The sequence below is a fragment of the Xiphophorus maculatus genome, chromosome 5 (genome assembly GCF_002775205.1).
Source record: "Xiphophorus maculatus strain JP 163 A chromosome 5, X_maculatus-5.0-male, whole genome shotgun sequence".
In the NCBI taxonomy this organism is placed as follows: Eukaryota; Metazoa; Chordata; class Actinopteri; order Cyprinodontiformes; family Poeciliidae; genus Xiphophorus; species Xiphophorus maculatus.
In genome coordinates, this window is record NC_036447.1 from 14,195,766 (window position 1) to 14,220,936 (window position 25,171).

General features: G+C 38.9%; 1 protein-coding gene across 2 annotated transcripts in view; it reads left to right on the plus strand.

Annotated features, from left to right (window-relative positions):
* LOC102221878 (bifunctional heparan sulfate N-deacetylase/N-sulfotransferase 4-like) overlaps window positions 1-25,171 on the plus strand; it is a 52,640-nt gene that overhangs the window by 24,318 nt on the left and 3,151 nt on the right. For both annotated transcript variants that reach the window (XM_014474106.2, XM_023334274.1), the window contains exons 6-13: window positions 6,222-6,350; window positions 15,379-15,561; window positions 16,016-16,112; window positions 17,896-18,019; window positions 18,539-18,713; window positions 19,689-19,859; window positions 20,103-20,212; window positions 23,843-23,945. In XM_014474106.2, coding sequence (XP_014329592.1) covers window positions 6,222-6,350; window positions 15,379-15,561; window positions 16,016-16,112; window positions 17,896-18,019; window positions 18,539-18,713; window positions 19,689-19,859; window positions 20,103-20,212; window positions 23,843-23,945 — 1,092 coding nt within the window. The remainder of the gene's footprint in view (window positions 1-6,221; window positions 6,351-15,378; window positions 15,562-16,015; window positions 16,113-17,895; window positions 18,020-18,538; window positions 18,714-19,688; window positions 19,860-20,102; window positions 20,213-23,842; window positions 23,946-25,171) is intronic.

Here is a 25,171-nt window from a genome sequence, read left to right on the forward strand (position 1 = left end):
ATGTGACATGAAGGTACTGATCCCACTTCTTACCATTTTTCTAACACATACTAACCAACTGCTCCTTTTGGGCCCCAAACCCAGACCCCATAAGAAGAAGCAGCAATTCTTTAGGTTTAGGACTAAGTGTGAATTGAGTTTAGATTAAGTTTAGGATTAGGTATGTACTGGTAATGATTAGTTTAGTGTAAGGATTAGGGTTAGGCTATAGAAATGATTGAAAAATGAATGGAAGTCAGGGCAAAGTCCCGGTGAAGATAGAAAGACGCGCGCTCGTGTGTGTGTGTGTCTGTCTGTGTCTAAGTATGAAAATTAGATTTAGGAAATGACTTTAGTGGTGCTTCTCAGTGTTGTTGTCTATCTACAGCTGCTGTAGGGTGATGAGAGTAGAAAAACAAATGTTTTTAGGAACCCTGTTAAAACAAAGGTTACTAAATTCAACACATCACAAAATATAAATAGTAGGTTAGTAAAAAGAAGAGAGCAACAGAGTGTACTTATGAAAATAACATAAATTAATAAAAATAGGTAAAGAAAGGGAAAAAGCAACATAAAATACAGTGTAATGCACTAAATACTATGGTTGTAGAACCAGAGTGGAGACTGGTGTACATAACAGTGGCTTCAGCTGCTTTTTAAAAAGAGTCAATAGTGCCTATGGAGAAAATAGCGAAAGAGGATGTGCGCTTGACTCGAAAGATTGATCTACACAGGTTTAACAGGGAGTGTGTGGAACCATCAGCATCATGGCCTCAAGATGTAAAAAGCCACAAGGAAGAGCTACTGTATGTCTACAATCCATAAAACTCAGTCTAAAATTAGTTTGTTAAAAAGGGTTAGAAAAACTCCTACAGTAGTCCAGGTAAGTTGAACTAAAAACATGATTAATCATGAAAAATACTATTGATAACCACCATTCTTAGGCCCTGTTTACATGACAATATCAGGACAGTAAAACACAAAGGTTCTGTTGGGTTTTGGCCTCTTATTTATACGTTAACTCGCAGGTCAAAAACGCAACGAATTGACAATGAGCAGCACAGTGAAACCTTTTAGAATTGCAAAATGATCATGTCCATGTAAATGCAAACCGAAAACATTTTAAGTATGACATCAGTCACATCATATTGCGCTTGGTGTAACTCTGTGTTCTGTTTTTGGTGCTGTGCTCTTAAGATTACTTAGCATGTTAAAGCAAAATCTTTTTTAACATGCATTTATCCCATTTATTCCAATAGCAAAATGAATAAAAAGGTTACAAAAACATCCTTCTGGATCAGAAAATCCACCAAATTTCACTGCTTCCTACAGGCCTGGCTTATGCACTGTTTTTTTTTTTTTCTTTGAATACACAATGGAACATGTTTTTGGAAACATGATGTAAACAGAACCTTAGAATGATAAAACTGATCTGAATAAACTTTTAGAAATGACTTTAGAGTGAATTTGAGCTGATTTATGACATGATGATACAGAGGAGTACACTGAGATGTAGTATAGTTGCAGAAATAATTAGAAGAAATCTAACAATACATCCTAGAGGAATCTCACAAGAGAAAGTGTTTTCTCTAATGTGACTTGATTCAAATAGCCATTGAAAGATTTCTCAGAAAGATGCAAACAAAACCATTTTAAAACACAGCTAGTAACCAGTAATGTTTTTGCTTTTCTCAAGAGTTTTACAATTGGAAAAGATTGCATAAAAACTCTTCCAAGTGAGGAAAAATATACACAATAACTCAACTTTATGAGGACAAAAGGTTATCTAACACACTATATCAATAGGTACCCTACTATCTATAGAAAATAACAATATAAATTAAAAAGTCAATATGCTCTCCAGGCTTTTCCCACAGTCTCCTGCCCTGCTGGAAGATAACTTTGAGACATCAACAGCACCCTACCCACTTTCCTCACCTTTCACATTTTTCACGCCCAATTTTCCCAGCTATTCGTACCCATTAATCTCTTTCTCCTCCCCTGCGTGCTCCATCTTCGTTTGCTCAGAGGAGGACAGGAAGTTGTCTTAAGGCGGTAAAATTGGTGTTTGTGCGTCTCTGTCAGCAGATTGAGAGCCACCCACTGGACCTACAGTATCAGAACAAATCAGACTGAGATATGGAGCTGTGCTGTGTGGGCGTGTGCATGTGTGTGTATTTCTTTTTAAAATGTACTATATCAGTTTGAGCTATGGCTGTGTGGATAATTGGTTTGGTGAAATAGTGCTGAGTGTCTGTGGCAATGGTGGCCTTCTCGTATATGTGTGTGTATGCGTGTGTCAGCGTGTGTTTGTGCGTGAGTCTGCAGCATTTTATAGATAAACCAATATCTGCGCTTCCAGCCTTTACTCTATTTCACACGGAGAAGTGCTCCACAAGGAGTTTGCTATAAAGATGTTTGTCTCTTTTCTTTTCGTCCCTTCTTCTTTATTAATTAACTAATAAAAATGCTTTTAATTCACAAGCTGCCAAATCCTTCTAACAAGCACCCTACTGCTTCTTTATAGTTGTTTGTGTGCATTACTTTCAACAGTGTACATTATAATTAATTCAATTTGAATGACGACTGCAACCAGCAACATGTCTACAAATGTTAGTCAAATATTGCTGCTTTGGCGATTTGAAACAAAAAAACTAGTATTAGTATTAATGTCAAAGTAATGTCAAATTTGCTTTTAAGTGTGATAAGACTTATCTTTGACTCCTTTTTCACTGGTAGGGTGTAGTATGCAGCTCACGTAGGGTATGGGGTATGGATGTTTTTTTATTGCCCTGGGAGAAATCTATTCCTTCCTGAGCTGGGATTAAAAGCAATCTGATCTCATCTCCTTTGGTAAACAGCAAGTCACCCAAACATCATAGGTGGTGAGGAATGGGTGGAACCAGTGTAACAGCATACCGTTAAAGTTTTAACTCATGAAAAGAGATTGCACTTTTGCTGCATTTACTCTGCTATTTGTTCCTTCTGTGAATTAATCCAGGGTTCCAGATACACGACTCTAGTGTATTTTAGTTTGTGCTTTTGTAAAAACACAACTCCTCTAAGCTAATAACTAATTCCTCTCTTAATAAATCTTCTGGACACAGTCTGGATGCATACTGTATGTTTTTTAACCTTAAATGTTTGAGCAACATTCAAATCTGCCGTTTCTAAACAATTGTGTGTGGTTATACTTATTTTTTTTAAAAAATGAAATTACCACTGTTCGCCTTAATTTGCATCTTTATTCGTGCTGAAATTTCACAGCTCATCACAGGGGATCAGTTTCAATTATTTAAAACGTGTTTTTCTACTTTACTTCTTGTTCTTTTGGGCCTTATTTCATCCTCAGTAATGTTAGCATTCTCCTTGGGCACTGCCATCTTGAGTCACCACTGCTGTTATGTAGTGTTTATCTCAAGGCAAAATTACCAACTGTAGGAGTTCAGATTGTTTTGATCTCACTGCGTTGAGTACTTTAGGAACAAATACATGAATGCATGGGACCCTCATGCAGACAGTATAATGCATTTTCATATGATGATCACAAAACCAGTCTAACCTTACTCTTGAAATATTTTTGCCATTCTTTGCATAACTACAATGGGTTTGATTTTATGACAAAGCCAGTTTTTGTAGCTCCTACTTTGCTTTCAGCTGTGACTAGGTTTGAGCACCACCTGAGTGGAGAAGCTGGAATTTTATGCTAAAATGTCAGAGTGCTTGAAGTGGCAGACTAAGGCAACAAACCTTCATTGACCTCATGCCGCAAGCTGCAGAGATTACAGAGTTGACAAGGTGACAAGTCTTTATTCACATTTTCCAAGCATAAATACATATTGAACTTTTTATTTCTCACTGAAATCAGAAGCCAGATGTTATTAGGTTTTAGAGGCTTCTTGTCCAAAATGAATGGACTCTTTGTCATAACAGCCATGTTGGCTGGCGATTATAGGGAAAACAAAGGTAGAACCAATAACAGTTAATAATGGCTTCTGTGGATTAGATGGCAGCAAGTCAGCATGCTTACCGCCAAGATCCCGAAACTGGACTACCTAAATGAAAGTGAGCCATTGTTAAGTGCACTATTGCCATATGCTGTATCAAACATATTACTGGAATTTCCAAAATGCATTCTGCTGTCTTTCACATTACAGAACAACCATTCATTCAAGCAATGCATCATATATTCATGTCTCACCTAATAATTTCACCTGTACATCTACTATCTTGTGCTTTCATTGTTAATATTGTCACTTTTTATTTCGTATTTAGCTACAGGTTTCCACAAAGCGGCAGTTTGAATTGCAAACAGTTTAATCATGTTGGTTTTTATCATACTTAAGGGGAGCACTTTGACACATTAGGGTGTTTTTACAGTTCCTGTGGACTGCTGATGTAAATGTGAACACCAGTGTAGCGTAAGCATAAAGCTTCCAGTTGTTCTCAAAGGGGTCATAAGAATAACATAACAAGGACTCATAAAACTGCATGATGTCACTTAAAAAGTGTTGAGTTTGAAAATGAAAATCTGGCAGCCTGTATATAAAGTGATATGTGACCTTTGTAGTGCTTTCCCTGTCTACTGTTTAATTTCATTGGAAATTAGGACTGAATTAGCTACAAGCGAAAATCAAATTGATGTTCTCACAGAGCAATTTATATAAAATGCTTGCTCAGATAACCAAGGCTTACACAGAAAAAAAAACATAATGAAATAATACTGCGGGCTGCACAGTGGCGCAGTTGGTAGCACTGTTGCCTTGCAGCAAGAAGGTCATCGGTTCGATTTCCTGCCCGGGGTCTTTCTGCACGGAGTTTGCATGTTCTCCTTGTGAATGCATGGGTTCTCTCCGGGTATTCCGGCTTCCTCTCACAGTCCAAAAACATGACTGTCAGGTTAATTCGTCTCTGTAAATTCTCCTTAGGTGTGAGTGTGTGTGTGCATGGTTGTTTGTCCTGTCTCTCTCTGTGTTGCCCTGCGACAGACTGGCGACCTGTCCAGGGTGAACCCCGCCTCTCGCCCGGAATGTTAGCTGGAGATAGGCACCAGCACCCTTCCTGACCCACTAGGGACAAGGGTGTTAGAAAATGGATGGATGAATGGATTGCATTTTTCTCATACAAATATTAGTGATCATATCAAGTAGTCTACTGCCTTGGAGGTCAGAAAATAAAAAAGCACTTGGGAGGGGAGCAACACCTGTTGACGGAGCAATAAGAGTGACTCTTCTATCAATAAGGTCTTTTCAACAGCACACATTTAGTCTCCATGGTAACTAGCTGTCTTACTGACTAATGGATGACAGTTGTCTCCACAGTTTTTACTTCAGTGTTGTCAGTTTATGGATAAAGTGCTTGTGTGGTGTATTCAATAATTAGAAAAATCTTTCTTTTCTTTCCAGTGTGTCTCCAGTCAGGTCCAATGGAGCTGAAAATTGGTTGATTCTGTTTAACAGCAGATTTCTGTTTGGAAATTTATTCTGTAACGCTAATTCATCTATTCGGATTAAAATAATGCAGTTGTAAAAACCAAAATGAAATACATGCTTCTGAAAAAATCTATTCTGTGTTCAAAGGGATGAGTATAAGCAGGAAAAGGCAATGATGTAAAACGTTTGTGGGTGGACTAAATAACTCCAGAATTTTAGAGATTATTTAAGATATTTTCCAAATCTGGATAAGTATGAAAAAAGAAAACTAAATGTGAAAAAATGTTTGCTCTTCCTCACTGTGTCCTCCCCCATTATCTGTTTATTCCATCCATTATGCAAAAATTTAAATATCTGGAGCACATGAAGGCAAAAATAAACACTTTCTAGAGCAAAAGAGGTCAATGTAAATGCATTTTTTGGTGTTTTCAAATTGTATTTGTGTACTTAATTTGTACATGTTAACTTCACTTTGCTTGAGTCCATCTTCTTTTATTCATCAGAGTTTATATAATATGTATAATCTGTATAATCTGTGCATACAGCTCCCATATTTATATTTATACACAATATCTACAGTATATCTCTTGCTATAACCCCTTTTAGTCCATACATACATAGTCTTGTACATCTGTGAATAAATATTTATATCTCGTAGAGCACTTCTGGATAGATGCAAACTACATCTCGTTGCTTGTACTTGTGACAGTGCAATGACAATAAAGTTGAATTTTATTCTATTCTATTTTGTAGATGTGAAACACAGTAATAGCTCCTTCTTTCACTGTATGCCACTCTGTGTGTGTCCAGGTGCTGCCTCGTCAGACGTGTGGCTTGTTTACTCACACCATCTACTATAAGGAGTATCCTGGTGGACCCAAGGAACTGGACAGAAGCATTCGCGGGGGAGAGCTGTTTCTAACTGTGCTACTCAACCCTGTGAGTCAGCGAAAGCAGCCAAACACAAGCACTCACACACACAGACGGATAAACTTTTTTTTTTTCTTGGCCTTGAAGAAGCACCACAAGGCTTTACTGCTTTAACTATAACTGTAACTTCCTTCAGTTTTGATCAATGTAATTTTTTGGCATTATTAATCTGTCTGCCTCTTTTCCTGTCATGGGCAGCGTCTCATTCTTGGAGCTGTGTTCATCTCTCCACTTTAAATTAGGTCTATCCACCGGGGGGTTGCTGTCACATACATCCGTGCACACACACATGCGGGTTTTCCACCTCTCACTTACCCCTGCTGTGTATGTCAGCTCAACTTGACTCTGCTTTGAATTAAGGAACAGAATTAGGTTTTGGGTGGGAGTTTAAAAGAAAAAAAATCATCCACATATGCACCCCTGCATGGGCGCGCTCGCACACACGGCTCAAGGCTGGATATTCAAAGAAAGTGTCCCCCTAAACATTATCTTTCACTGTCTGTGTTTCTTTCTCTGCCTTAAACCACACATGTGCAGATGCACAAACACACAAAGATGCTCATAGAGCGGCAGTAAGCTGTATTGAAGTGTCAGGTAAGGGAGTGCTGAACCAGAGGAGCTGTCAGAACTCACCCGACATCACAGAGTCAAGTGCAGCTCCCTACAATACCCCAGTCTGGCTCTTTCTTCTGTCTCTGCACCAATTTGTCTCTCTCCTTCTTTTTGTTTTCCAGCTATTTTTTTTCCCCTTTGTTCCCCTTCTCTGTCTTTTTTGGTCACATTTTTATGATGCCTTTTTCTTTATTCCTGTCTCATTATTTTCCTTACTTTCTCAAGTCTCTCTTTCTTATGTTCTCTAAGGTTTTATTTACTAAGTATTCTTTTTTCCCCTTTTGCTCTTTCTCTCCCCGCCCTCTAACTCGTAAGTGAATCCCCTTTTTCTTCTTCTGAGCAGAAGGTCTTGCCTGTTTAAAAAGATCCTAATAGATATTGGCAGAAAAATGCTTGCAGTTTCCTGCTTACTAGTTGAAGAAAAGATAAATTACTTTTTTATCCAGCTCTAAAGAATTCCCTAATTGCTTTGTATTATGCAGCTCCCACCTTGGACAAAGGATCTCTAGAAGACAAAGAGGTTTGACATCTCTCCTACGAGCAATGATAACTTTCTAATAATACATAGGAAAAAATGTCATCAAAGCTGAAAAAAAAATGAAAGAAGGGTTATCTATGTTTTTCTAGTCAGCAAAAGCATGGATAGTGAGGTTAGTTGGAATGCATTATTAGGCTAAGAGAGGTGTGTAAGCACAAGCCAAGCTGTCTGAAATTGCAGTGCTTTATAAAAATTAAAGAATATCATTTTGTAAACTACAGCCACCCGAAGGGATGTAACGGTGCATGTAATTCATGTTTTGGTATGTTTTCGGTTACCTTGAGTCAAGAGAAAGAAATATAAAGAAGGTTGAACCTTCTTTATTTAAATCAATATGGAGTTCTGTATCTGTTGTGTGCGCTTGATATTTGGTGCCTGGTTTTTAGAACATTGTGCTGCCATTAGAAATAAGATTGAAAAATGTGTTTGATGGAAACAAAAAAATCTATGTAAGAAATGGTGGTTGCTGTGGTACTGGTACCTTCTTAATTTTATAAGAATATCTGCTTAAAGGTAGCATAGGATAGGATAGGATAGGATAGGATAGGATAGGATAGGATAGGATAGGATAGGCTGAGACAAGATAAGGTATGGATAGAATGAAACAAATGTTATGCTGTAGCTTGGCTTGTTTTACTGCTTATTAGACAAATGTGCAACCAGTGCTTTATTTAATTTATATTGTCATCTTAGCTTGAGCTAAAAAAAAAAAAAAAAACTTCAGTGAAAGATTTACAGCCCTGTTTGCTAGACTTGCCTCTCTCACATTTCTAATCTATTGTCCTTCTCCCTCAGAGCCAAAACAAACGACACTAAGAGGCACTTTTGTATCATCAATAAAACCGCTAAGAAGCATAGCAGTATCCCCCCCCCCTCTAAATGAGAGCTGTCTGCCCTGACTGAAACACACGCACAGTTCACACATGCAGGTGCAAAGATGATTCATGTTAGTGTCTCAGTGCAGTGTTTCAATTTGCAGACACAAAAGCTTAATTAGTGTGCGCACTTTGTGCCTAATCAATAGTGCTCTGTGGCTCGTTGCTTAAGTCCCCCTGGGTGTTTCCTTTTGTTTGATGATCTGCCCGTCGGTAACAGTGCCACTTCCTGTCGAATGACTCTAAATCGCTTTTGGCATTTTGCGGCAGTTTGCCACAGACAGTGACCAAAAGTACGTGAATGTGTTTGCATGTGTGATGGGGTGGCTGTGAAGGTGTTCATGCAGCGCGGTCATGGAGCTCGGCTCTTACGTACAGTACACAGTACACTCGACAATCGATTGGACTCTGCAAATAGCCAAAAGGGCACAAGTCATTCCCCGATAAATGGTCAGAGAGATGTTGAGAAAGGAGAGGAGAGCGGGAGGAGATGGGGAGTGGTGGGAGAGGCAGAGGGAGCCGGGTGAGAAGGTGGCAGACAGATTGAGATTTAATTTTCAGGTCACGGCATCTTGTGTCACTTGAGAATCCAGACACATACAGAGAGGAAATGATGCACATATAGCCCCCCAACACACACACCCACACGCAAAAACACACAATAGAGAATATTGTTGTGGACTGAAAGCACCAAGTATGTGTGTGTGTGTGTGTTTTTAGAAATATCTGTGTATAGCTGGCATAAGCAGAGCTTTAGACATATATCAGGTCTGACATTTAGCTCCGCTTAGCTCTACCACTAAGCTTATTAGTCGAAGACCAAATATCAGCACAATCTCCCCTTCTCCTTTGTTTTAGCCACTTTTCACCCTCAACGTACAGTACTGATATTGTCACTGCTTTGGGTCTCTTCTCTTTCTCTCCCATTTTCTCCTCCTCTTTTCATCTCAGCAATTCTCAACCTCTGCATGTTGACTTTGCTCACACATGTGAATCTTTCCACACCTCTTTTTGTCTCATTTCCACTTCTTCCCTCTTGTTCTCAGGAGCCCCGCTGATCGCAACTGAAGGCTTTGGCATCTCATCAACACATACAAGCTCTCTCAAAAACAAAGGCGCACACACAGGCACACAGTAAACTACAATACAAACTGGGAAGACATTAGTAAGCGACAGAAAAGCAGTGAAAGCTGGTCTAACTGAAAGGGACAGTAGTTGTTGACAGAAACAGACAGAATACATTTCACTTAGATCATTTGCTGTACTTACGCGCCACTTTCAGTTGTCTGCTGGTGTGACAAACAGACTGAGATGAACTGTGAGAGGAAAAGAGAAAAAGGCACTGCAGGGTTAAGAAGACATGGGACAATGACTGAAAATGAGACAGAGTGGGGGAGTGGGGTTAGGATAAGCAGTTATCTTTTTAGAAGCAATAACAATTCAATCAGGGTGAAATGTATGCAGAACTAAGTGGCCAGTAATGAGAGACGGGCCTCAGCTGCATAAATGGACATGAGGTGACAGCGGCAGTCAGAAGGCAATAAGACACACACAAGAATGTAAAAGTTACTCAACAGGACAGTTTCAGTTCAGATTCGATGACATTCTAACCAAAATCTGAAAACTTTCTTTCCCATTTCTGTTTGAACTGAAGTAACAGAGAAATAGAAAATATAGTTCAACCTTATTAAGGCATAATGACTTTCATGTTTTTGAAGAAAAGTGCATAAATAAATAAAAACCAAGTCAATATTTGACCCCACAGACATTGTGTCTGAACCCGAGCTAATGTGACTAACTGTAGTTAGAGGTTCGACCCCCAAGAAACCCGATATATTATTTTAATGAAGGTTTTACTGCTTTTGTTTTTAGACCACAATTTGACTAATTAGTGTAACTTCTCCTGTTTTAGCTCTGTTTTGTTCCTTGTAATCCCAGGGGGAATCACGTGCAAATCTTCTGGCATGTGTGATTGATAGCAGCAGATCAGGGCAGTGCCAGCTTGTTACAGTCCAATAAACTTCTGCACTTACTTTCTTTTTTTCTTTCTTCATCAGGTTAAACTACCTACTCCTCTCTTTAGACTATGATAAGTAGATTACTGCAATTTTTTATTGTGCATTTTGTTTTTCTTCTGTGCTGGATGTATTCTTATTCAGAACGTGCTACAGAAGCTTGAGCCCGACCCGACCATCAATCATATAACTTTGGTCTGGCCCAGGTTTGAGCTATGCATCTAAACTTTACAAGAAAGTTACTGATATCAGAGACTTCCAATATCTGAGGGAGAAACATGACTTGTTTCTGTAGAGCTGCACCAATAATTTGGAGATTAAATGTTTCACAGTTATGTGTAAAGCTTGTGATGCAACCCTGGTTTGCATATTGCATGAGTATCAGGATAAAGGGTGTAAAATTAACACTGTTCTATTGCATCAGGATAGTGGTTTTTCACCATCATGTCATGGCCTTGTTCCTTTTTGATTATATTTAAACATTCCTTGACCATGTCGGGATGGAAGTTCAAAGCTCTGTACACAGTCCCGAGTGTCCAAAAGTGGACAAATAATTATTACCTGAACTTATCAGAAAATAAGTTAAATTTTCTTGCCTTGTCAACCTCTTGCCTTGTGCACAATGAGAGGATTGCATCTTTATCATTGCAAAGTGTCTGCATAACCCAGCATGAACTATAAAAGGGCATTTGGGTCTCTACTGCTTCTAGAAACAGTCTAAGCACTTTAAAAAACATCCAGCTGTTTTCTGGAAATAAATTCAAGTATTTTGGCCATTTCAAAACTTCACAAATATAACATCACAAATCCGTGATGGGGTGCAGCCCCTCATTTAGCAACCCAAGCAGAGCTGGTCAAGAAGACAAATGTTCTGCTGGCTCCTTGGTGGTTGGGCAGGAGGCTCCGATTCTGCTTCTGGATCTGACCCAGAGTCAAAAGATGTACCATTGTACAATTGTGCATCTGTTTGTAGCCATTTTGATGTGTAAAAAACCAAAAGTGTAACAATTAGTTGTGGGGAGCTTCCAGCAGTAGCTTATTTGGATCTAAAGTGAAGAGAGACTCTAATACAGATCACAATATGCAGAACCGACCAGGTGATGATTTCAGCAAAAACAAAATTTATTGAACATGATTTGTATAGCATACAGACCTATCCTAAACAGTTCAAGGAAAAGTAATAGGTCCCCTTTAATTAACATTATCATGTACTATCAAATTTGTGTTTAATTTGCTAAGTAGAGTATAATAAACCTGTGACTGCTTTTATTGATCCTTAATGTGGAACCAGACAAGCTGACAGGCAGTCAGAAGGGAGGATGGACAAACAGATTCAAACAAGAATCAACTAATAACTTCCAAAATGCAATCATATTAAGGGGGATTGGAATATGTCACAAACTCAAGTACAAGAACACATGTTCTTCTAATCCTGGAAGACACGCTGTCTGCCTGAGTTTCTGCATGCTCGTGCGTGTTCTTGCATGCATGTCTTTTGAAGAACATCACTCCATGTCAGGCTGACATGTTTCATTAGGGCATCTAGGTCAGCGCAAGATCTGGAAGAAGGGGGGAAGGAAAAAAAAACATAAAGTGACTTTTTGGAGCAGAGTAGAAAGTGAGAGTAAGACATCAAACTGATGAAAGAAGCGGAGGGAAATAGAGCTGCATAGTAGCAATGGGAAGAAAAGATGAGGAGTAAAGATTAAAAGTGATAGGCTGAGAGGTTGTATTTATATATTTCGAAACACTGCCAGTCCAGGCAAGATTTGAGTCCAGTTCTATTTTGAAGTAGTTTCCTTTTTATTAAAGGCCCATATGGGACCCAAAGCAATTCAGTGCTCAAGAAACACAGAGAAAAGGTTTGGATGGTTCAGTTAATTGAATTCTTAGCCACAGCACGTTCTTCCACCGGGGGGCTTGGAGTTTTTACCTCAATGGGAGATTAACACCCTCTCAAGTGGGTTTTTACTTTTTTCTTTTTTAATTTAGACTCACCTGCCAAAGTTATTTTCTTTTTGTCACCTCCCCCCTTTCCTCTCTCTTTTCTTCTGTTTTTCCCCTCTTTTCTGCAGCTCTTCAATTACAAACACAAATCATCCCCTCTTCCCCCCTTTGTTTAATTTGGCTGCCACCGCTCAGGCCTCATAATGAATGTTTCCATGTGCTGCCATAGCCAGACCTCTCTTTCTCCCTCTCTCTTTCTCCCTCTGTTTGTCCTAACTGTATGCACCTGCAAAACACCCCACACACAACCACACACCCCAACCTGTTTCCACACAGCCTGCAGAGTCAGACATCATACGCTATTGAGGGGTTTGAAGGGGACATAAATCACTTTTTGATCCCCGTGTTTCCTTTCTGAAAAAGGCACAGAACAAAAATGGAGACATTTTTTTATCTACTCTGCTCAGATTTCTTCTATTTGCTACACAGTCTGAATCCCCTCCAGTCCACCTTTATTGGAGGGTGCTGTTAAATATTATGTCTTCATTATAATTTGAAGACATTCCTACTGAGTTGTTTCTGAAAGCTGTGAAGGAGGAGGTCTCAGGTTTTTGATAATGAATTTTATTGGAGATGAAGGCCAAGTGGACCATTTTCTCTCCTGGTGTATCTATCAAATGTTCCTGTCAGAGTGCTTGGCGATACTCTTGACAGTGGCTCCACGATCCTGCTCTTACATCAGCTACATTGACACAATCCTAGTGAAAGCCAGAATGCTGCACTGCTCATTTGCCCAAAATCCATAAGAAGGGCTGTAGCAGATCCACAAAGTGCTGTGGCATACATCAATGCACAAATGCATAAACATTTGTGCTAACATGTTCGTCTGCTTCGGCACGTTCAAATCTGCTCTTTTTCCCTCGAAAAAGAGAGTCTGTATACATGCATCAGCTCACCCTCCTGCTGTTTCTCACTCTCTCACATGCTGACACGCGTCCCGTCCATCAGTGTGCAGTATTCCCAACAACTTTCCAGGTCAGCCGGACGCTGATCTATCAAGCTCCGACAGCGTGTCTCTCTATATTTACAGGAAATCTGTGCTGCTAGAGAGTCGCACCCTCTTTTATCTGCAGAAAATTTACTGTATAGACTTGCTGACATTAATTTTAGCAATTCGATTCACAATTTTAAAGTAATATTTTATGTTGATTCATTACACAGAATAATATATTTCAGTTTTTTACTTCAACAAGGAATTGATTGGCTGATTGGCTCTACGAAAGAGGGGAAATGTAATGTTCCCCGTGTTGCATTGATGACTTTATATGGACATGACAGATCCTATCTAATAAATATTTTTAAACAAAATGATAGAACATAGATTACTTTAACTAGGAATTAAATGAAAAATTAATGGGATATACCCCAAAGTGAGACTAGCATGTGTATTTGTGTGGAGGAGAGAGTGGATGCTTTTTAAGATGAAGAACATTAAAGACTGAAACACCATAACTCAAGCGAATCCAGACACCATCATTAGATCCAACAAATAATTCATATCTTAATGGCTGATGGTAACGTTTTATCTAAAGATGTTTCCATAACTCTGTGAACAAAAAGGAGTATAGCACAAGTTGGGGTGTGCGTGCGCGTGTATGTGTGCATTTGTCTGTAACAGCTATCTTAGCTTGTCTCTTTGATCAGCCTATAAAAGCAGTGAAGCGTGGACAGATAGCCTGGACCGACACACCATTGCTCCTCCGCTCGCTTTGAGTGTCTCCTTCCTCCTCACACACATTAACCACCGCAAACACGCTCTGACACACTGTCCCGCGTGCATACGCATCTCTCCCATCTCCCAGTGCCTCTGAGGAGTATCGTGCTGCATCCTCAGCTTTATCTACCAGGAGCAGTGAATGCATCAGTCTCATTTTATCTGTTTACCTTTTATTTTTGCACTTCAAACTGTGTATGTTGTGCTGAAACTTAATATGAGATTTCACCTAACAAAAGCACCTGATAGGAGATGTTGATTCTTGGAGGACAGCTGAAATGCTCTGGACCCATACAACTGAACTCACATACATGGAAGTAATCTTTTTTCATGAGGTTACAGGGGTAAATGTGAAGACTTAGTGAGTTGGATTGATATAAGGTTCTGTAATGATAAAGGAGTTGTTATAGATGTAATAGTTCCCTTACCCATAACAAGGGTTGCCACTCTTGTTGGGTGAGACTGAAGTTTTTCCTTTGTCCTCCTTTGTCATCATTCTGCAAAGATAAGTATCACTCCAAATAATGAAAGTGCCTGCTCTCATACCAAAGCATTTTTTACACACTGCTGCTTGTAATTGGGCATTTTTAAAGTCGGCAGCACTCAGAGAATTCTCTCTGCAGATGCATGGCTTTTACCGAGAACAAATAAAAATATAACAATGACATTAATCTTTATAAATATACCGTGAAGAATTAACAGTGCAGCCTATCAAATTGTTTTCAAGGTATTATCGAGCAAAACTTACTTTGTAGCAGTTGATTTAAAATAAAAAAAGATATAGCTGTCAAATCTGCCTGCAGCAGATGGTGTTATATCACAGTTCCTTTGTAGAAAAGGGAATAAATCCTCGAAGCAATGAATGGTTAACAGCTGGTCAGACATCCCATCAGTTTTTACCCCTTCAAAAAAACTCAGACTGAAAGTGTTTATAGCCATGGGACACAACACTATATTAAGAGATATTTAAATCTCTGGACCTTCATAAAAGGGCAGACTGAGCATTTGCATATATGGTGGTACTATGTAGTTATTAAACATAATCAAAAAAATAAAAAAATAGGAGCAACCTGACATAGTCATGAACATGATACTAAAGCATTATTAACCCACTGCTGTTTGTTTTCCTATGGCACTGAAATGTAAGTCAGATATGCAATAGTGTGGCAAGGTAATAGAAGATTTACTGAATTATTTATAAAAACACTACAGTATCCCAATTCCAAAAACTCTGAACTATCCCTTTGTTATATTTCTGTTTCTTTCTCCTCTCCAGATCAGCATATTCATGACCCACCTCTCCAACTACGGCAACGATCGACTGGGTCTCTACACGTTTGTCCACCTGGTGTCCTTCCTTCGCTCCTGGACCAACCTGAAGCTCCACACCCTCCCGCCCCTTCAGCTCGCACACAAGTACTTTCAGCTTTTTCCTGAACAAAGGAACCCACTCTGGCAGGTGTGTTTGCATGGGTACATGCCACACACGTATAGGCTTGTGTTCTCTGTGTCTGCTCTGTGTTTGATTTTGTTACTGAAAAGATATTCTTTTGTATTTAAATTTGTGAAGACATCATGCAGTATTCTGATGCGCGGAGAACAAAAAAGAATAGATAAAATAGATAGTACTTATTGTTTTTTATTGTCCTTTTTGATGCAGGGATCCATTAAGTTTATTGCAGAAAACTAAAGTCTGTTACTGCATTCTGACTCCTTTGTGGAAATGTTTGAGGAGGCATTTACAGCCTATATGGATTTGTGCTGTGTTCAAAGCCAGAAAAGGCTCAGCAGACTATTCATTCTTCTGTTATATATCATTCTGTTCTATATCTCCTCACTGAGGTGGGTTACTTGGCATGTTTGTTTTCTTTATGTTTAACATCTGATCACTCTTTTTCTGCACCGTTTTGTAGAACCCGTGTGATGACAAACGGCACAAAGACATCTGGTCTAAGGAGAAAACATGCGACAGGTTGCCTAAATTCATGGTGGTCGGCCCACAGAAAACAGGTAAGATGAAGATATGCCAACAATCAGACATGCACATGTAACACAGAGGCTTCTCCTGTGTGCACAGGTGTCTGCAGCAGAGCCTTTTCATATAATCCCCCATGCTCCTTTACCTCTGTCAGAGGGAGACAAAGGAGGAGGCTCCTTCCTCTTTTCTTCCACCCACATGCTTTCTCCTTTAGACGCACAGTGGTACCAGTGTCTCTGTCTTTCTTTTGCTTTGACTCCATCAAAGAGACTGAAATAGAGGAGCTTATTAAAAATGTGTGTAAATTCTGGCTGCAGGGCAGGAAAGGGACTTTCTTAGATAAGACTTGGATCCATCCAAAAGAGGTGAAATCAAAAATTGGGGGAGATAAAGCATTTATAAGGTTTGTGTTATTTGTGTGTGTACGTACTGTATATACAGTATATGTGTGTGTGGGCGTGTGTTTGTGTGTTTACTTTAGGTGAATTAAGAACAGAAGCCTAATGGAGCAGTGCAGGACGTAGTTGTAACAGTAGAACCAATACTCTTTCTACGGAGGCTGTTAGTCTTTTTTAACAGCTGTCCTAGGTTTGATTCCTAGGACCTTTTCTACGTGTCTTTCCTCCTCTCTCTATCTGTTTAATTTGATTCAGTTCCATTTATGTACATAGCACTCATTTATGTTTCATTTTATTTCAATCACACATACATCCATATTGAATCTAGTTATCAAACAGTGCATTTGTTTTGGTTTATTATGGTTTATTATTAGTTAAACATTTTGGCTTTGACTGTGGTTTACTCACATCTCAATTCATTTTAAATGTCTGTGTAGCCCTTTCTAGTGTGAGGGGGTGGGGTCGATGGGTGGGCTGGTGGGGCATTATAATTTCTTCTCATCTGGCCCGATTGGTTTGAGTGGCATTTATGAATTGAATCATCATTTGAAAACTGCTTCTTATATATTTTTTAGGTTAAAACATGTTTACTTATCAAACATTTAAGTGTGACAAAAGAGCAAAAATGGAAGAAATATAAAAGGAGAAAGATACTTTTTCACAGATATGAAAGAGGCAGTATACATCTGCTCTCGTATGTTGGGTGTTTGATTTTCAGCCACTTTTGAACCCAAGTCATTTATTGGTGACAACGGGATAAAATATTACTGTGCGTTTCATGCCTATGAAGTGCTGGATGTGCAGCGATGTAATTAAAATAGGTGGCACATACTTTGGTAAACAAAAAAGACCTGTGGAGAATTGCAAAACTTCGGTTTACTGAAGCACATCTACGTGCACAATACAATTTGCACCTTGTCTACATTCAATTGATTTCTAGAATTTAAATAAGGGGATTTTTTTCTCAGTAGGAGGTGAAGAGGTGAGGTATAAACAGTAATTACCTGGATGATAATCTCCCACGTGGAAGAAGAGGTCAATGTAGCGACATCAGCAACCTAACAACAATTAGATTACTATAAATCCCCGTTTCATCACAGGAGAAGCAGGTGAAAAAAAGAGCTGCAGAGGGTGAGACAGAGGGCAGGACCATTTCCCCCACTGCTGATTGGTGTCAAATGCTTTTGAATCATGTGGAAGGAAAGGACTCTGATCTTTCTGCACACAGACACACAAGAACTCCCTCTGTGAATTCTCTGCAACATATAAATCTCGGAAAAGGGGAAAAAAAAATCTTCCAGTATGGATCCGTGGACGACACCTCTCACACACTAACAAACACTTTCTTACACGCACAAACCCACACTCTGCAGAGCCAAACTAACGAGCCAGTTATGAATTATGCCCTTTCTTCCAGGAACAACGGCACTTTATCTCTTCCTGCTCATGCATCCCTCCATCTCCAGTAACTTCCCCAGTCCAAAGACATACGAGGAGGTCCAGTTCTTTAACACCAACAACTACCACAAAGGAATCGACTGGTGAGCGCCCACGCACACAACCACACACACACTTCTCGCCTTCTTTCATTTCTTTGTCTTTTATTAGTCAGTGCCTAAGGTGAAACAAAAGATAACAACCCACCTTTTCTTCATTTTGAGAGGTTGTTATTAGCTTTCACCTGCCTGTACAGACTTTAGTAATGCGTCAGGCAGTTCAAAACAGCTCAACAGTGTCCTCAAAATGAGGTTTTAATCCTGTAGTGTAAGCCAACAGACATATGTCGGCCTAAATGACCCATAAATGGGTTACTTAGCTGACAAACACAGCTGTCGCATCCTCCAGAAACACTTCTTCATTGAAAATTGCTTAAGTCGTATCTTCAGACTCCTTAAAGGCACAGATAAAGTCTAGAATGTGTTGACTTTCCAGACTGCATTTGACTTTGAAATTATGTGCAAAGCCGCTGTCTTGTATTGCTGTGGCTTACAGAGTTTTGATTAATTGCAGATGTCTGTGAGTGTGGTGTGCATCTTAAAATGATGTCTGCTTTGCCTCAGGTACATGGAGTTTTTCCCCGTGCCATCCAATGTTAGCACAGATTTCATGTTTGAGAAGAGTGCCAACTATTTTCCCTCAGAGGAGACCCCACGGCGAGCCGCTGCCCTGTTGCCCAAGGCCAAGATCATCACGCTGCTCATCAACCCGTCTGACAGGGCCTACAGCTGGTATCAGGTGAACACACTCAACACAAACACACTCGCGTTTGACCGTGACTGCACATGCATAGTGCCTTTTAAAAATGTTCACACCCCTTGATGTTTTTCACATTTTGTCACAATTACAGCAAAAAGGAAAATCACAGACAGTCTGGGGGAACCACTGATAGGTAGAAGAAAGGTTAATCTGGTCAGACTAAGATTAAGCTCTGTGGCCTACATGGAAAGCCTGTGCCAGAATACTACCAGACTGCATCACTCTAAACCTACCAACACCATGGTGAAACACTGCGTAGGCAGCATTATGGTGCGGAAATCCTTCTTTCAGTCAGGAGAGAAAAACTGGTCAGAGCTGTTGGGAAGATTGGAACACAAAAATCTCAAACAGCCTGTAAGACATTTATGAGAAACCATTTTTAGAAGAACCAAAACATCTGCCTTCAGATGTGCAAAACTGCTAGAGACATGCCCCCAAAGAATTTAAAGCTGTGAATCTAAAATATTCTTCAGTGAGTCATTATACTAATTTACAACATAGCTGTTTATCTCTTAACGTGTATTCTTCTCCTTCCACTTTGCAATTATGCACAACTTAATCTTGGTTTATCACATAAATCCCTGATTTGACACATTAAGGGATGTGATTATAATGTCAAAACATGCAGATGCTTTTACACTGTACTGAATTGTAATACCTGTCTGCATCATGCTGTGAAATACCTCTGTCTCTATTTACATAAAGTTATTTATCTAAGATGGAGCTGATTCCACTAGTTAATGCTGAGTTATTGGGTTTGTCTGGTATATCTGCACATTCACGTATCATAAGCCCCTGTAACTGTGATCTTAAGCCTGTTTGATAATAAATAAATACAAACATGTCATCTCCAGTTTTATGTTTTCTTCAACATCGATCAATAAATAAGAAAAAACCCTGATGTCCAAAGCGAGATCTTTGAAGCCTCTTCTGTTGTTGTGCACTTCTCTCCAGCATCAAAGAGCTCATGAGGACCGCACAGCCCTGCAGTTCACCTTCTATGAGGTCATCAGTGCTAGAAAGGGAGCGCCTGCAGAGCTGCGATCCCTGCAGAGTCGCTGTCTCCTACCAGGCCTCTATGCTACACACCTGGAGAGGTGGCTGATGTACTACCCATCTAACCAGGTACGTACAGTCACAGATACAAGCCAATGACTGACATTATGATTCCAAACAAATTTAAAGGCAAATGTTTATCTGCTTTGACCTTTTAGCATCTTTTTTTTACATCTTTTAAATTACATTTTTACTTTTTTTAATGCCTTTTTAAATCTGTAACACTTTGTTCTCTGTAAACACCGGGATTGATAAGGTACTGAAGTGTCAGTACTTAATGCCCCCTATCCTTGCATGTCTTTGTGTGTGCAGGTGATGATCATTGATGGCCATCAGCTTAGAAACGACCCTGCAGCAGTGATGGATGAAGTGCAGAGGTTTCTGGGTGTCACTCCTCACTTTAACTACTCCCAGACTCTAACGTGAGTATCTGACTCTGTACGCTTGCCTGTAATTTATAAGTGGGATGAATGCTATTCAATCTGGATTCATCAACAAGTTTTCAAAATCCCAAATCTGTGGGAAGCCTGACATCTGCTGGTAAACAGCTTGATCCAGATCCTCAGCAACATCTCGGAGTGACACCGTAAACAAAAACAACAACCATATCAGATGACTGCTAATTGAAGCAGTAAAAAAACAATAAATTATCATGTTTTAAAAAATGTTTTCTTTAAAAACAACATTAAGTGAAAGTGACAAAAACACATGCAAAAAAACACAGCTTTCTTTCTCATTGTTGGGTGCCACAATGATTATTGTCCATCCCAACTTGTAGAAAGTTCACCAGCAGTCTCAATATTTCCTCAAACTCATTTATCTGGATCCGCATGGCCCTCTACAGAGTGAAGCATGTTGGTGGCCTAAGATCGTCTTCCTGCCTCTGATTGTTTAGTTTTTTTCAGTCTTGGAGTGGTTTATTTCTGCAGATAGCTTTAGAACTGCTGAGAAGAGCCAGATGAGACACTATGTCCAAAGCTGGACATAGTGACAGTTTTAATAAATATGTAAAAAAAAAAAAAACATATTTTTATAGAAGTTACCTATTGCAACTTTAAACCTCCACAACATTAAGTTACTTCTATAGTTTATTGTAGCAGTTTCTCATCCCTTCAAACAAATTGCAAATCTTTTTGGACATGCATCAATTGTTTCCATTTGTCTGCAGCTTTAAAACATTATAATTTGCTTGTGTTATTTAAGTCAAAGTGAACTATGCTTATGAATGCAGAATAATAATTCCAAATAAGACTAAAGTCCTTATTTATTTCTGAGTCATTACAAATGTGCTGTTTATTACACAGCAAATTCCTTTCTGGTGAAGGAAGGATGTTCTCCTTTCTTTAACAGGAGGAGAAAAAATTGTGCTACCAGTAAATCTCACTGAATTAGAATACTCTTGAAATTTTTGTTATTTCAGTAATTTAATTGTAAAGAATTTCACTAATTAAACTGAGAATACTTCAAGGTTTCATTTTCACTACTTACAGCTAATGAGATCCAAAAACTCAGTTTCTTTGGATAAATAAGACCAATGCAACAGATTTTGCTGAATTAAGTTAAGTTAGTCAAGGTCATTTAAAATACAATACAATATAAATTGTATTGAATTCTGTACATCATTCATGAACAGGAATGATATACAGGCATGTGGCATCTCTAAAAGCTATGGTAAAGGGAGCAAATTTGGTACATTAAAACTTTTCTCATCTGTTATCGCACTATATTTTTTTAAACTGACTGTGTGTGTTGTATAAAGCTTTTTAATGATGAACAGAACATGCGCTCTAATATAGCACTGTATAAAGAACAGTTCTTAAAACTTGTTATATAGTTTATTGGAGTTTTATAACTTATTTATTTTCAAAATTTTCTGTTGCTTGTCTGAATCTCAGACAAGAGGGGGGATTTAGTAATTTGCAATTTCTGATTGAGGCCACAGTTGACTTTGTCCAACCAAAAACACAATAAATTCAGAAGATATCAATCTGCAAAACACAAACAGCTCAGGTTTTTAAGGATGGCAAGGTTTTTGCTATGACTGTGAATTGTGTAAAAATACATAACTATGTGGAGTTTCTACATAAAGTCATGTATAATGCTCAGTGTGAAGTGGACAGATCTGCCTTGGCATCTAGTTTCATAAGTGGAAGCATATGTAATTTTACCAACATTAAACATTTGCAAATGTTTAATTTGCAAAATAGAATGTGTACATTTACTCCTCAGAGTATAAACTGCTTGTATTCACTGCCTGCCTGTCTGATTTACAGCTGAAATAGTACAAAACACAAACCTTACTTTTCTGCAGTGTTTCAGTCCCAAAGCCTAAATTGATCAAAAACAGCACAACCACAAGTGACATTGATGCAAGACAAATGATAAAACCTTAAAGGCCTAGCTCTTCCTCAGTCTTTCTGAGTGGCAGCCACAAACTCCACCTCTTTAGTGACTGATGTACATTCCTATATGTGTGTCCACTTCATGATCTGTGATGACATAAATTAAACATGTAGCTTTTATGCTTTGGATGAGCGGGAAACAGTTTATTTCTCAAGCACTACTCATCAGAATGCAATCAGCCTCTAAAGCTTCAAGCTTCAAGACAGTGACATCCAGAATTTGTGGCTCCGACCAGGACAAAGAATGGCTCTGTCTTCAATCAAGGTCCCACAAGCATACAAATAACTTGGGAAGAGGTTCTGATGGAATAATGAGGATGCTTTGTGTGTGTGTCTGTGTGTGTGTGTGTGTGTGTGTGTGTGTGTGTGTGTTGTCTGAGAATGGAGTTAGACAAAAGCCTAATCTTTTGTCCTGTCATTTCTTTCTTGACACACCAGCAGTCTGACAGATTCCTAACACTCAAGGCTATGTTTTAATCTTCTCTTTCTCCTTCATCTTTTGTGACTGAAGCAGACCTCCTAGCGCTTGTTTTTCTTTATTAGTCCAAAAATGTATGCAGATAAGGAAATAATTTGCATCTTTCAACCTCATTTGCTCTAAAGAATATGTTCAGAAAGAGGTGATAACAGAGCACAATATCATGTTATATGATATTGTTAAAGTTAAAATTAACTGCTAATAAAAATCTAATAATTTTAAGAAGCGAATAAAACATTTAAAATATGCATAGATTTCACAATTGTATGTGTTACTGATCAGGCCCAAAATCTGGGTGAAGTCATCCAGATTCAGGGTTCAGACACGAATCTTTTGAGACACATAAAGACAATTACAAAGTTCATCATCTATCTGGAGAACATCTCCAGGATTGAAGGACTAATGTGTGTAGATTTCATGAACTTAAAATACGTATATATATAATATAACTGATTACTGCAATAGTGTCTTCTTTGGTTTGCCTAAGCAGTAAATCAGACTGCTTAGGCAGACAGGTCTTCTTGTCCTAGGCTACTCTGCATCCCCAGAACCAGAACCAACCTTGGATTCAGCAGGATTCAGCTTTTATTCTCCCAGAGAACTGAAAAGGAACTGTACTATGTTGTACAAATAAATAGACCCCACCTTGCTTAGCAAAGTATTTGCAACCCCTTTTTTTACATTTCGGTAGAGTTAAAAAAAAATTAAAAAGTAAGAGAGTTAACACAAATACAGTATATATCATGCTTTTTAGGTTTATATTTGTATCAATCGAAAATCATCTTGTAATTCTATTTCACAAATATCCACAACTTACTTTGCTGGTCTCTCACATAAGGTTGTGACTATAAAAGTCTGACATGTACAAATTGCAAGGTGCTGTATGACTTCGTGAAAATTGAAAGTGTTCTAATTGTATCCATTGTACATTTGTCTGGAGATGACAAGCATAATGTGCAGCCCTTGGGTTACTTTGCTCTCAAGGTTATTGATTTTTCATGAGCTTAATAATAACCAAGACAAATCTCTTTTTATGTTCTGTCCTAGACAGACATTAAATGACATTAAACTTATAAAAATAATTTTTCACACCCAAAACTGCCAAAAGAAACCATTCACTTCACCACTCATGGTGACACCTACGCCTCTTTTCTGCTTTCCTCTTTTCTCAGCTTTGACCCTCAAAAGGGCTTCTGGTGCCAGCTCCTGGAGGGAGGAAAGACAAAATGTTTGGGAAAAAGCAAAGGAAGAAAGTATCCTCCTATGGACCCAGAGGTAATTTTGTTTCCTGTTAACTAAAAGGCTTTTGCGCTTAGGGAAAAAATGGTGCATGTTTTGTGATGTGACGGATTGAGAGAGCAACTGACACAAAAGGAATCAAGCCATCTTACTGGCAGTGACAACCCACATCTCTCTCTCTATCATTGAGGCAAACTATTCCCCAGGAATCAAAGCAGAGGTGGCCACTGTAACCCTATCAGATCCAGCCAGACGCTTTAAACCTAATTAGGAGGACCTAATAAAAACTACAATGAGAAACAGAACAAGGCAGATTGGGATAAAGGGAGATGAAAGATAGAAGGAGAAAATCCAAATCCATAAATCTTTGTCCTCCCTCATGGCTCCACAGAGAGGCTGCAGACAATGAATCACACATTTGCTCTCACATAGATACAGCCTCTCTCCACATGTGTTCACGCATGGCTCACGGCTGTGCCTCCGTGTCACCTGCAATTAAAATTTATTTGAGCCTCAACCAAGGAGACACAAGGTGAGGCCAAAGGGAGGCGATAGAGTGAACAGCAGGGCAGAGAGACAAGAGAAGAAAATAATTATAGAGCGTTGCACAAGTATTCACACCCGCTGAACCTTTTCATATTTTGACTCATTGCAGCCACAAACTTAATCGTGTTTTATTGGAGTTTTACATGATAAACATGAAGTAGAACATAATTCTGAAGTGGAAGTCTCCATTACTCCAATACAACATATTTACCTTATTAATTTGACACCTAAAATGTAATGTTCAATTGTTGACTGTATAGTGTTTTCTTTACAACTTTGTAGTTTCTTCTGTAAACCTGATTCCTTGATTGATAATAAGTCAACAGGATCTATCTGTATCTATTTCAATTTTACTATAAATACAGCTGTCTTGTGAAGGCCTTGGAGCTTTATTAGAGAACAAAACTGCTTTGTGAAGCCCAAGGCACACAGCAGACAGATCCGGGAGAATGTTGCGAGTTTTTAAGCAGGGCCAGGTTATAAAATGATATTCCGACCTGTAAAACTCCATAAACAGAAAGTGTAAGACAGACCTGCAAACCTACAGACAAACGACTGTTCACCTGATGCAACAGGCTGGTAAAACAGAGGATTAATCAGAGAAGCAGAGAGCCACAGCTCAGTTGGGAGAATCTCTTGACAAGACAACTGTTAGCCTTACCCTCCAATGATTCTACACTTTATGGAGAGAGGTAAGATATAAATAAATAAGAAAT